Raw genomic sequence first — 14,716 nt, forward strand, 5'->3', positions numbered from 1 at the left:
CCTATACCCGCGGCTCAGTGCTACACAGAATGTCAGTGACTCGTTTAGGAAAAAAAAAAAATGAGGGAAACAACTGTGGAAAACGTTTTATTAGTGCAGTGCAGTAGGATTTACTGCACGCAGCACAGCTGAAGATGGAGTTTGTGTCACTAATCTGTAAGTGACCTGATAGGTCATCATGTGTAAGATAGGCCCATAGTTATATACAGTTTACTGTTATGTTTCTCATTAATGCTTCTCAAAGTACAAAATAACACAAATACTAGAAGAAATAGTGCAAGGATATTTTTGGCAATTCCAACATAATCAGTACTTGAACCACAAATATTAAGTTTTGCTATTCTGTCAATAATTCTAACGCAAATATTTATTTTTTGTTTCCGTTTTTTAAAATCAAATATATATATAGTTCATAATTTTAAAAATAATCCACCACATGCATGTTAATTTGATTTATAACCAGAGGTTTTATGTTTTAAAAAATATCTTAACATATTTGGGGGATATTGAACTTGCACATCTTTTTTTGTTTTTTTGTCATTTCTCATGGAACTATGGAAGAACAAGGCAGGAAAAACCACCTAAATGAAAGGTATGTCACTGAAATGAAAGTCTACTACGAATTTCTCTCTGTGTCTTTGCTAGATACTCGACGACATGCCAATTTTAATGCCTTTAAGCTCTGCTTCATTTCCAAACTTATATGGCTATGTAAGGTAAGGTGTGGGGCTGCACAGCAAGTACTGCCACACGTCATTCTGTGGGGGCCGAGGTCAACACCTGTGGTTTAAAATCAGCCCAGGAAACATACCGGACTCATTCAACTAATGTTATGGCAGGCTAATACTGATGATTATATGTCCATACCCCACCGACATTGTCATAATCGCTAATAATCAGTTATCAGCTAAAACAATTTCACTTCTATGACAGGAACCATAGATACACCTAGACACGTTTTCAGACAGACACACAATGAAATAGTATTTGTCAGAAGTGAATATGTAATTGGTTACAATGTCTCTCTTTTTGCCAGCCAGAAAAACACTTTGCCTGACTGCTGAATTTAATTAATTAACTTGGCTTTCAATACTGTCCATTTTAATTCACTGTTGTGAAAGATTGTGGTACAGGTTAAGGGAGTTAATTGTGCTTCAGGACTGGTACCATTGATAGATGATGACAGAGAAAGGTGATTGTTTATTAATAATGTTGACGACAATGAGGCTGAGGGAGCAATAATTTGTCATATTTTAATCTTCCGAACCTATTTAAACTTGGTTATAATTTAATTCCAGAACTTCTAACCTTGAAATACACTAAACCATTCGGCCATCTTTGAATCTCTCACTAGGCATAACCACATAGTAAAACCCTTAATTACTCTGCTGACTCATTAGCTGCTGGCATTAAAAGGCTGGCAGTTGCTGACTCTGAGGTTGACACAGCTGTTTGCGAAAGACCCGGCAGTCTGAGCTCTAAACACCCTTTACTTTGTGAGGGACTGGAAGCCAAAAGGTCAAAGGTCACTGTAGTTCTGTTGAATAGGAAGACAGTTGTGCAACTTTTTTGATGACACGTGTAACTTAAAAGAAACAAAGTCAGGCTTTACAGGAGAAGTTATATTGTGTTGCATGCAGTGTATTAAAATCAAATAGCAAGTAGGAAATCAATAAGACAGCAGTTATGTATGTGAACTTCATTATCTTGGTTTTTCTAAGGCACAAACTTTTATTTTATTTTTTTTAATTGATCACAGCAATAAACCCTGCCATCTACTCCAACACATTGCTGTTACTTGAACAAAAGTTTTGTAAGATCTGTAAAACTTTCAAGAATGGCATAGACAGGTGTGGACGAGGATTTTTTTTCACCTCCCCAGGAATCGTCAGAGAATGAGTGAACAACTCTGTCCCCTGTGGGCATACATCTTTATCTAAATCAGAGAGGCATCTAAAAGAAACCTGGCAGGTGAGTATTTCAACACAGTCTGGGGTTTGTCGGGTACTTAATGGGAGTGAGATGTAGGAAACAGGGCACCCTGTTCTTGAAAAGGAAAGTGGAGATGGTCAATGGGTCCCACCAGAGAAGATGACAACTGTTGCTTGCAAAGGGGCCTGTGGGAGCTTGGTGTGGGGTGAGGTATCACTGAGCAGCAGAGGGGGTTGTGGTCTCCCCTTCTAGATCTGCAGAACCCACCTGTTTAGGAGGCCTACTTAGTAACACGGACCTACTCCTTTTGGTCAGTTCATTGCTTGCTCCCCCAACATCTCAAAAAAAAAATTACTTCAAACATTGAGTCCAGCTGAGGAGGCAGCTGTCATAGATGGACCCGGTTTGCATACTGTGTAGCACATGGCTGCAGCAGGTGTGAGAGGCCTGGCTGCATTTTCATGCAGTGTCACCTCTTTCCAAGGCCAGGCGCTCCCACCGGAATGTGCCGAGTCCCCGTCGCTCCGGATTCCCTCATCCTCCGGAGCTCCCGGCTCTCCAGGAAGAATGGCATCCGCACTTAACACATCGCGTGGAATCCTTCGGATTCCAGCCGCTGACTCAGGGTCTGGTCTGCTCGCAGTGTTCTCTAAGGAAAAGCTACGAAACTGCAAATTAATTGCACAGTAACTGCGTAAGGCACACATTCTAGGGAGGCTGTCTGGATAGCACATTTACGGACAGTGCCTAAAATACCTCGTGAATATATGACAACAGTGCAACAATAGTTAAATTAAATTAAATTATATGCCTAAAATTCTTGGTTGTTCACAGAAAATGCATAAGACAACAAAAACCCTGAATCCAAGTCAGTTTAAATAGAAATACAAATATGATATTTCAGCAAATATGCCATTAGAAGTAAATGACAAGTGTTACAAAGCTCAAAATCTGACACTGATATTGTCCATCCATCCATCCATCCATTTTCCAAACCGCTTATCCAACTGGGTCGCGGGGGGTCCGGAGCCTATCCCGGAAGCTATGGGCACGAGGCAGGGAACAACCCAGGATGGGGGGGCCAGCCCATCGCAGAGCACACTCACACACCATTCACTCACACACGCACTCCTATGGGAAATTTAGCAACTCCAGTTAGCCTCAGCATGTTTTTGGACTGTGGGGGGAATCCGGAGTACTCGGGGGAAACCCCACGACGACATGGGGAGAACATGCAAACTCCACACACATGTGACCCAGGCGGAGACTCGAACCCGGGTCCCAGAGGTGTGAGGCAACAGGGCTAACCACTGCATCGCCATGCCGCCCCTCATTATTCCTTCTCCTTAAATAAACAATTATTACTTCATAGAAATCTATAATTTTAAATGGATATGGATAATTTTTCAAATGGGGAAAATACAGTATAGTAGCAACCACATTTTGCATGCGAGTCTTCTGAATGCAGGCTAAAATGAATCAGCAGACAGAAGACGGTTTTGCTGTGACAATGTAGGGGGACCTTGTAATTCTCATACACCAAGAATATAATTGCGAACAGATGTTTCCTAAGAAAAGGGGAAGTAGTATTGCAGAGTCTTGTCTCCTCTTTGCCTGAGTTGCATCATGTAAATTTATATGCAAACCTATTTATATATTCCCTATATTATAATAAATTAATTGTTTTCTTATTACGTCATTATTCTTAGAGAATTCTCCAACTTGCAGTTGCATTGATTATACCAACAGTGATTACAGTGCAGCTAAGAAATCATTCACCTAGGTGCTGAATTAGCCCTGCTATGGAAAATATATTATGTAATGATTCTGTCCTTTGGGTTCCCCCCCCCCCAAGTGGGGGCCTGGAGTGCTCAGGGCGGTCCCCTTTTCTCCCTACTGCCCCCAGGGAGCAACCAAGCAGCTAAGGGCTATGCTCACAGATGTCCACACCAGCTAAAGTTATTAATGTCCTCACACCCTCGCTGGGATTTTTTCATTCACCATATATCTGATTGAGTTTCTTTATCCTAAGAGTTTTGCATTTGTTTCTGTTATACAACAGCCACTTGGATATATTTCCATTCATCTGTTGCTAACTGCTTATCGTGCTGTAGGTCATGTGGGTCATCTGGAGTCTATCCCAGGCAGCAGAAGGCACAAGGTTGGGGACACCCTGGGTGTGATTCCTGTCCATCAGATGGCACAAACTCACATACACACTGACATCTCTATGGGAAAAACCCTAATCCCAACAATGACAACTTTAACCGCTACCCAGCCCTAACCTTAACCATAAGTAAGCAAACAGAATAAGAGTCCATCCATTCATCTATTTTGCAAACTGCTTATCCTTCTGGGTCGCGGGGAGTCCGGAGCCTATCCCGGAAGCAATGGGCACGAGGCAGGGAACAAACCAGGATGGGGGGCCAGCCCATCGCAGGGCACACTCACACACCAGTCACTCACACATGCACTCCTATGGGCAATTTAGCAACTCCAATTAGCCTCAGCATGTTTTTGGACTGTGGGGGGAAACCGGAGTACCTGAAGGAAACCCCACGACGACATGGGGAGAACATGCAAACTCCACACACATGTGACCCAGGCGGAAATTCGAACCCGGGTGCTAACTACTGCACCACTATGATACCCCCAGAGTCTTTTGGCATTTTTAGTTTTTTCATCACAGTCACAGATTTTTATAAAATAGAGTTTCCCCTTGTGGGGATTGAAAAACTGCTTCCTGTGAAGTCAAAGTAACAGGTTTTTATCACATTCTGGGGACATTAGGTCCCTGCAATGTAATATATACATAAACCACTCACATACATGTCCACGCATTCAATTTAGAGATGCCAATTGGTCTAACTGCATGAGTACCCAGAGAAAGGTCATACAGTGCAGGCATATGCAAAATCCACACGTACACAACAGAGGATTCAGCCCAAAAATGTATATGTATATGAGAGTATTATTTTTGTTGGGTGTGCCTGGGTATTGTATTTAACCAAGCAGAAATGAAAGAACAATCGCACTGTTGTGCATTGATGCATGTAAGACACAAATTTGCATAGGGACTAAATGTACAGACTCAGGTCTGTAAAGGGATTATTTCACCACAAGACTTCTTGACTCCATATCGAAAGGTTCTCTTCTTAAAGCTGATATTTTTGAGGGACGAAGTGGCGTGTTTCATCAAAGATTGAAGCTACAAAAAGAGTAACAATCAGCTGCGGAGATCAATGGGTCTGGTAGGAAGAGTATTCCTTTGCGAATATGTATCTGTTATTGAAACATGTCGTTAAAATCTTCATCAGTACTAAGACACGTCGTATGTTCTTGTTAACGTGCTGCTGCCATGTTTCTGGATGTTTCTATGTGAATGTGGGGTCTTGTGCGTGACAGTGGGGTTGACAGGGGGGAAAACATGCTGTAGTCCAGAGGATTTCTTGCCTTGCGTTACATTCATGGTTTCCTTAGAGAATTTGGAATGTTTTTTTTGTGACAGTCAAGTAATGTAAGAGATCTCATTTTTTACGGCTAACCCTACAACAGATACAATAATCCAGGAGGATAAATTTATATATGGTAGTTATACGGTTTGTGTGCCGTTTTTCTCTAGACCTTTTTAAATGTTAAATCAACATCGGCGTTTAAATGACTCCATGAGCCCATGTGGGCTGTGGGTTGCAGATCCATTTATCACAATTTTGGAGTGGAGCACGAAATGTCACTATGTTCAGTGATATTCTAGGGAAAAAGAGTGTAATGGGGATTTTCTGAAACCTTATGGCTCAATAATTTTAATTGTGTGGTCAGATGTACAGTAGCCTCATTCTTATAATGATTTTTAACATTCTTGTTAAATTTCACAGACTTTAAGTATTTTATTGGTTAAATATACGAATAGCATAGAAGATGCATATTTCTGTATTGCGGTGGTGTACATACACGTACCCTTTGGGAAATAAAGTGAAACTGACATGATATGCTGGGTTTCAATTCTCAGTTTTATTTTAATCTATCATCTATGCAAGCCAGTTTAAACTGAGATGGTGTATTAAAATACTTTACAGTAGCTCTTCTGCATTCAACCATTATTCCTTCCATCCGTCCATCCATCCATCTGTCCGTCTTCTAATAGCTTATCTTGGTCTGGAATCTGTAGCCTATTTTAGGTAGTACAGGGCACATTGCTGAGACAGTACAGGGCACATTGCTGAGACAGTACAGGACACATTGCTGAGACAGTACAGGGCACATTGCTGAGACAGTACAGGACACATTGCTGAGACAGTACAGGACACATTGCTGAGACAGTACAGGGCCCTTTGCTGAGACAGTACAGGGCACATTGCTGAGACAGTACAGGGCACATTGCTGAGACAGTACAGGGCACATTGCTGAGACAGTACAGGGCACATTGCTGAGACAGTACAGGGTACATTGCTGAGACAGTACAGGGCACATTGCTGAGACAGTACAGGGCACATTGCTGAGGTAACTTCCAGTCTAGCACTTCTTCATGTCATTGCTTACAGTTTCTTGAAACTAATTATTAGACTACTACTGAGATTTTGTCAAGACTTCAATCTACATTTTTAAATTAAGCTAAAGACATTCACATTATTCTGATTAAAATTCCCATAACATTGGAATATCATGCTGTTTTTTTGTCTTTTCAGGTCAATGCACATCCTCAGCTATATCCAGGAGACATCATTGAGTTTCCAAGGAACAAGTACTTTTCTCACTTCGGGGTGTATTACGGAGAGAGAGATGGAGTTCCTTATGTCGCTCATCTAACATCGCGGGGTATGTTTATGGGGGCAGTTTCTTTGAGGCCCAGAAGCACTGACTCTACCTACTGACTGATTATAATACTGACCAATTAAAGTGGAATTTTCAATCCATTCATAAAACAATATTTCAGTAATATCAAGTGCCACGCCAGTTCAAGAGCTTCCTGGTTCTGGACTCTACTAAAGTATTAGATATACAAATGCTACAATGAAACATTTGTATTTATTACATCATGTTGCAAGTAATGTGAAAATCCACTCACAAGTCCAGTCTCCGGTGTAATTCTTGTGTTTTTGATCTTCTCTGTCTTCTTAAGATTCGGACTCCAAGCTCCTCCTCTTTGGAAGAGCCTTGAAGTCTACAGTGAAGTTAGACCCTGTTAACGTTGTGGGGAAAAAATACAAAGTGAGGAACTACCTGGACGAAAAGCACCCACCGCGGGACTTTTACTTACTTGTCAAACCCGAGATCGACGAGGCAATTGGGAAACTGGTCACCTACGACATCCTGTTCCACAACTCTGAGCACCAGGCCACCATGTTTCGATATGGAGTCAAGAAGTCAGAGCAGGTAAAGAGACATATAGCAGAACACACAGTAACAGGTCTTACAGCCCATGACAGCCCAATGAGCTGTTCCTCTTTTTCTCAATTTATATCAATGCAGTCCTCTGGGACCCACAAAAAAATCCATGTTTTTGCTCCCCCAGCTAGCAGGGAGCAAAAATGTGGACTGTCTAACAGAGAGCTTGGAGGGAGCAAAAACGTGGACCAGCTGGGGGTCCCCGAGGACCGGATTGGGAAACACTTCTTTAAATTACTCAGAAGATAACACAATGTGTGTTTATATTTCCGTTTTACTGACAAGGAAATATAATTTTCTTTTTTAGATTGAAAAGGTCTATGCAAAAATTGTCCCAACCTGGAAATCACTCTTCGAGAAGAAAAAAATGTGAGTTAAGGATAACTTGTGTTTATTTGTTTTAATGTTATTATTATTTTTATTTAGACTTGGCGAGTCATTATTATGTATGGTTAGTATAAATATCAATGTACAGTTGCAAGAAAAAGTATGTGAACCCTTTGGAATTATAGGGATTCCTGCACAAATTCGTCATAAAATGTGATCAACAATAGACAAACACAGTCTGCTTAAACTAATACCACACAAATATGTTTTCATGTTTTTATTGAACACACCAAGTAAACATTAACAGTGCAGGTGGAAAAAGTATGTGAACCCTTGGATTTAATAACTGGTTGACCCTCCTTCGGCAGCAATAACCTCAACCAAACGTTTTCTGTAGTTGCAGATCAGACCTGCACAACGATCAGGAGTAATTCTTAACCATTCCTCCTTACAGAACTGTTTCAGTTCAGCAATATTCTTGGGATGTCTGGTGTGAATCGCTTTCTTGCGGTCATGCCACAGCATCTCAACCGGGTTGAGGTCAGGACTCTCTCTGGACCACTCCAGAAGGCGTATATCCTTCTGTTGAATCCATTCTGTTGTTGATTTAATTCTACGCTTTGGGTCGTTGTCCTATTACATCACCCATCTTCTGTTGAGCTTCAGTTGATGGACAGATGGCCTTAAGTTCTCCTGCAAAAGTCCTTGATAAACCTGGGAATTCAACAATTCTTAATCGTAGGTCTTCTGAGAGCTTCTGAGAGCTCTTTTGTGCAAAGCATCGTTCATGTTAGGCGAGGCTTCTTGAGAAAAGCAAACTCAAAAACGGTGTGTGTTTTTTATAGGACAGGACAGCTTTAAGCAACACCTCCGATCTCATCTCATTGATTGGACACCAGGTTTTCCACCTGCACTGTGAATGTTTACACAGTGTGTTCAATGAAAACATGAAGACATATAATTATTTGTGTGGTATTAGTTTATGCAGATTGTGTTTGTCTATTGTTGTGACTTACAGGAAGATTAGATCACATTTTATGACCAATTTGTGCAAGAATCCATATAATTTCAAAGGGTTCACATACTTTTTCTTGCAGCTGTAGTTAATATTAATTTAATATACAGGAAAATAGAAAAAACAAAAATCATTTTTGATTTACTGGAACTATTTGACACTTAGCAGCTGCAGAGAAATCCTTTTACAGTTTCAGTTTCGTTTTATCATTGAAGTGTTTTTTCTCTTCATTTCTTTTCAATGCCTATATGCAGTTTCACTAAGCTTGCTGACTTTGTGGTACATCAATGCACATTTAATAACCAGTGTTAGTTTACTTTTGATGTAATATAAACTCACGGTGTCTGTTTGATGATTTCATTTTAGCCAAGGAACTTCATTTGAATATCAATATATCTGATGTGCTTATGTCTTATACGGTCAGTTACTTATTCCCACATACAGATACACAGACACATATTTATAATAGGGTAACTTTGTATAGCAATTATAACAAATTAAATAAAATGTACTATGGATAATATCTTGACCGAAACATTGTAGCAGCCATCTGCAGTTTTTTACTTCGTTTTCTCACTCAATATATTTGCAACAATTGTCATAAATAAACATAAAGTATGACAGTAAAGATGCAGAAATTGATTTTTTTTTTCTTAATTACACAGAAACACTTTAACAGAAATTAATGACCACCTTATACCCTTTGCGGCACAGAAAAAATCACTAAAATGAATTCTCGTTTAACAGTAATAATAGAGACCTAGTATGCCATTAAAGCTGACCACTAGGTGGCAATAGTGGTTTACTGTACAGTATCTCTGTATTATACCTAATTCATTCCACTCCGGCGTTTCATTCATGATTACTCTTTGTATTTTAAAAAGGCTCGTTAAAAACTGCTTGCTGAACAACCTGACTTTAGTCCATACTTCAAAGTGAAAGTCAAATCGCACCTATACAAATTTCCAGTGTTTAAACATGTGTAATCTATATTTTTTATTTTGTACCAATTACACTGTGTTTTCTAGGATATTGTTAGAGTTGATTGCTGAGGATACGGAAATATTTATAACAGAAAAATAATGCTAACTCTACCTAGAAAACAGTAAATATAAGATTAGAGCTTACATTTTACTCCATTCAGACTAAACTCATTCACTTAGTTTTTAAGTTTTTTTGTATTTACTCATTCAGAGGTAATAGTAAAAGCAAAACCCTTTCAACTCCTTATTACTCAAAAAACTGAATAATATTTTTTTTTATGTTTATTTAAATGATACTATTTACTGAAAGATATTGTATTATTTGAAAACTATATCATCACGCATTTAATAAACGACATAAAAACCCTTCAAATAGGCAAACTTAGGTGTTTTCTTTGTGGTAGACTGCAAATCAGGCATCATTCTAAATTCTATAGTATGTGCGATATTACAGTGATATGACTTAATCATAATGTCTGTATAAATAAATAATTGCCAATTCCCATGTTTTTGTTGCCAATAAAATAACATTTTCATAATAATATATATTATTAGAAATATTATTTCTTCACACAGCATCTTTTTGTCATTATATGTACATTGTTTTAACATGTTACAGTTTAATACATTGCAGTTGCTTGTCAGTTGTTAAGGGAAAATTCTGGGAGCTTCACATGATCCTGGTGGTCCCACTCATACTGGAGATTCCCTATAAAAGTGACTTTTTATCAAATCAGAATCATTCTACATACAGTGATCCTCCGCCTATTGCGGAAGCTACGTTCCGAAACCGAGATCAGAAAGACCATATAAATAACCAAAATCGATATAGAAAGACCATATAAATATATTTTTTTATAGTTTAAGCATTAAAATACCCCTCCCACACGTTATAAACACATGTAAACGTATTAAGACACACTTTTAAAACCCATATGATATGTGGATGTCGGGGTTAGGATATGAGTAACATAATAATAATAATAATAATAATAATAATAATAATATGTAATGTATATGAGTATATATACACATCGCAGAGAACTGCGATGCGTCGGGGGAAAATCCACGATATAACGGGGGCGCGATAGCTGAACCGAGATATAGCGGGGGATCACTGTATTGCCAAGGCTATAACCATCTGCGTAAGAGATATCTTGAGATGGGAAAAAAGCCAACGCACCATCTGGAGATGTGCTGTGAAATCCGGAGCGATGGAGCTTCTTTTAATGCAGGAAAAATTACAGAACAAAGTTTGAATAAAGACTGAACCCATATGCATGCTGTCTCACATCGTTGGAGTCCTGCCTCTGCTCTGTGCGTGGAGATTACATGTTGTACCCCTTTGCGTGGGTTTCTCAAACGTCAAAGATAGATTGGGCTCTCTAAATTGAGTATAAGTACCAGGGTCTTCATCTTAAGGAGTTGTTGAGGTGGTTGCTAGGGTGTTGCTATGGTAGCTCATGCGGTATGGAGCCTGCGTCGTTGACTGAGAAGGAATGCTCTGATTCATGAGTGGAAGTCACTGGAAGGATGGATGAAAAACAATGAAAGATGAGTGTGGGCAAATTTGTCTTTCAAAGCACAATGGGAGGCATGGCTTGAGTTAGATCTTCAGGCTTGGCAGCTGAGGCATGTGCAACGGACAAGCCTCTAAGAACTGAATGAAAAGATGGAGGGGTGACAAAATGGGGAAAAAGACACGTGTGTGTCAATTTCTCTTGGTCTTGCTCTTGCATGATCTGGTCTGAAGCAGCTTGTGACGTTTGGTGGCAATGGGATGCAAAGTGATGGAGTGGCAGGACTCTATCGTACTGTAAGGGGCCAAAAAGCGATAAAAAAAGAGACAAAATCTGGAGTACGAATGTGCGTATTATACAGCTGCATGCACACACACCTGTCTGGTGCAGGACAGACAAGTGAAAGTTTGGGGTCCACACATCAAACAGTGTAGGACGAGAAATGTACCAAAAATACCTCATATGACAAGAAGAAGATCATTAAATGCAGCGGATAACAGTAGTTTGCTTGCTCCTCCATTGCACTAATAATAGCTTTAATATACTGTATGTGGTAAAGGTTTGTTGCTGTGAAGATAAATATATGACATCACATTCCATAAGCACAAATTGCCCCTGAAGGGCTACACATGATCTGTCTGAAAGGTCACCCCACTGTCAATGAACTTATTCGCAATGAGCCAACACATCCCCAGGACAAATGGGCTCTTTTACTCAAAAAAGCAATTACTGAATTCTAGGAGAAAGTGAGGGGAAAGGGAAATTAAATTCAGTTTTAAAGCACAAGTCTCCAACTATGCCATGTCCTATTCCAACTCCTCGTTTATAATTAAAATCATAGTAAAAAGATTATAATTATGTATCTGCTTTGAACTGTTATGCAGAGGTTATACTTCTGTAAGGTCTGACTAAAAGAGTAGCCAGGAACCAGTACACAGCAATAAAAAAAGGTTAATGACTCTTACTACACAATGCACTGCTCCATCCATCCATCCATCTTCCAAACCACTTATCCTATTGGGTCACGGGGGGGGGAAGCTATGGGCATGAGGCAGGGAACAACCCAGGAAGGGGGGCCAGCCCATCGCAGGTCACACTCACACACCATTCACTCTCACATGCATTCCTATGGGCAATTTAGCAACTCCAATTAGCCTCAGCATGTTTTTGGACTGTGGGGGGAAACCGGAGTACCTGGGGAAAACCCCACGACGACATGGGGAGAACATGCAAACTCCGCACACATGTGACCCAGGCGGAGACTCGAACCCGGGTCCCAGAGGTGTGAGACAACAGTGCTAACCACTGCACCACCATGCCGCCCCCTGCTCCATCCATTCATTTTTAAATTAAATTAAAATTAAATTAATTTTCTGTAACCTCTTGTCTAATTCATGGTCATGGTCCCAGAAGCGAAGGGCACGAAGATGGGAATGGGGTACCAAACCCTTGCAGGGCACATGCGCGACTTGGTAACTCCAGCTATCCTGGCAACCATAAGTAACCAAAAAAATACAAAGACTTTTGTTATTTTTAGCTTTTTGATTATGTTCATAGATTTTTTATAATACTGAAGTCATCCTTGTGGGAACCGAAAAAATGTGCCACAATGTAAACAGCTGCAAGTTTCATTAATGAAACATTACATTTCTTACATTTATTTATTACATTACATTTATTTATGTAGCAGGTGCTTTGACACAAAGAAATATTCATAAAAGAAAACAGGATCAGCCAGTACCTGGGGCAGCTGGGGGTTAAGGGCCTTTCTCAGGGGCCCCAAAGGTGACATCATTCTGCCAAACTTGGGATTTGAACTGGCAACCTTCCGATTACAGGAACCCATAGAGCCACACACCACCCCTGTTTTATACAACATTAATAAACAAGCAACCACCAATAAACAGTGATAACACTGACGACCTTGTGGTTCCATCTGTCACGGCCAGAAGACTCACTGTAAAAGCCAACAGACATGATTACTCTGCAGCCACCAGCCATTCTGCTTCTAATCGTGATCCAAACAGTCACTCCTGGGAAGCTGAGCCAAACGCTCCATCAGCAGGAAAAAGCATTTGAAGCTGGAAATCCAACGGACCAATTAAGGTGACTATCAGAGATCACGGCGCTTTTATTCGAGGAGATGAGCCCAGGTGAGGCTAGCTTTGGGTACCACCCCCCTTGGCGGAGACTCCCATAAATAACCATTTGTGGGGCCATAATCCAATGAGCAGATATTCTTGCGTTTAAATTTGGTCATTTATATGAGGGACAGACAAAGTCATAGGAGCAGCTGATAAAGTACACTGTAATGTGTTGGAAAATAAAATTATTTGTGTTTTATGTATATATTACATTGTGGGGACCAAATGTCAGCAGGTAAGGAAAATAGACATCCGGGGCCACATAGAGGAGAGATTCCAAAGAGACAGGCAAATCCATTCAATTACAGACATTAATACATGAAGACATAACATATCCTAATATATCCTAATGAATAGCTATAACATATTACCAATTATTGACTAAGTGGCCTTAAATGTCTGCATTGGAAAGTTGGGCACTTGTATTAGTGCAGTAACTGTGCATGAATCCATCAGCCTTCCATAACTGCATATCCAGTACAGGTTATAATAGTAAACTATCACGCCACCTTCATAAATGCTATAAGGTGCAAGAAACCACAGCCATATAACAAGTAAATGTCAAAGTTGAATAGCATTAAATTATGGGAGAAAAATGAGGATCTAATGGAAAGACACCGGCTGTGGCTGAACTAAGTCCATAACGAGTCTATAATGAGGTAACCTTCACACGAACAGCCATTTCCCCTTTGTTGTACTGAGGTTATTGATCTCTTGGCTTTAATTGGTTGTCATTCTTTCTGAGTGTTCTATTAAGTGGCTTGGAAAGCACCCTGGAACCGACAAACTTCTTCCACTCAGCAGATAAAAGAGTTAGGAGGATGGATGACTGCAGCAACAAATCCTAGATGTGTATTAAATGCTTGTCTGCAGGCAAGCTGCCAAAATCCCACCAAAACTGTTTTGGGCTTGTGTTGTGATTTATAGGAGATATTTGTCATATCCAGCTGAGACTGAACAGCCATTAAAATTTGGGTAACATCTGTTTCACACTGCCATTAACTTGAATTTAAATAAGAAGAAGCCAATGAACATTTTCTGAATGAAATAGGCCGTACAAATACTGTATATGAGCAAATGGTTTTATATCTTATTATAAAACCATTTTGTGCTAAATAAATGTATAATAAATATATATCGTAAATGAAGACTAAGTTAGATATTATAAAGTTAATGCATATAAATTTATAGTTGCAATAAATAGGGTGTGACGCATCATCGAGGTGAACAGATGGGTTTTATTTGAAAAGGACATGAACAACCAGAAAATGAAAGACTACGAGAGGTCTGAAATGGAGAGCAGGAAGGAGCTAGGAGTCAGGAGCACTGGCGGGAGGGTGGGAGGGCACTAGGACCCAGGAACACACCAAACAGCAGTAACAGCAACCATGACCAAGCTGGGGAACACAA

General features: G+C 39.9%; 1 protein-coding gene across 1 annotated transcript; it reads left to right on the forward strand.

Moving 5' to 3' along the window:
• Positions 1-5,029: 5,029 nt before the first annotated feature.
• On the forward strand, positions 5,030-9,287 carry plaat1l (phospholipase A and acyltransferase 1-like). Its single transcript, XM_048975034.1, has 4 exons — positions 5,030-5,183; positions 6,618-6,747; positions 7,052-7,305; positions 7,625-9,287. The coding sequence occupies exons 1-4, from the start codon at positions 5,175-5,177 to the stop codon at positions 7,688-7,690; spliced, it is 459 nt and encodes a 152-aa protein (XP_048830991.1). The 5' UTR covers positions 5,030-5,174; the 3' UTR covers positions 7,691-9,287.
• Positions 9,288-14,716: the final 5,429 nt, after the last annotated feature.

This window comes from Brienomyrus brachyistius, chromosome 14 (assembly GCF_023856365.1).
Source record: "Brienomyrus brachyistius isolate T26 chromosome 14, BBRACH_0.4, whole genome shotgun sequence".
In the NCBI taxonomy this organism is placed as follows: domain Eukaryota; kingdom Metazoa; phylum Chordata; class Actinopteri; order Osteoglossiformes; family Mormyridae; genus Brienomyrus; species Brienomyrus brachyistius.

Excerpts from the sequence above, each read along its gene's own strand:
- plaat1l (XM_048975034.1), top strand. Across the intron at positions 6,748-7,051 it reads CGCTCATCTAACATCGCGGG|ATTCGGACTCCAAGCTCCTC; the intron begins GTATGTTTATGG and ends TGTCTTCTTAAG. Across the intron at positions 7,306-7,624 it reads GAGTCAAGAAGTCAGAGCAG|ATTGAAAAGGTCTATGCAAA; the intron begins GTAAAGAGACAT and ends TTTCTTTTTTAG.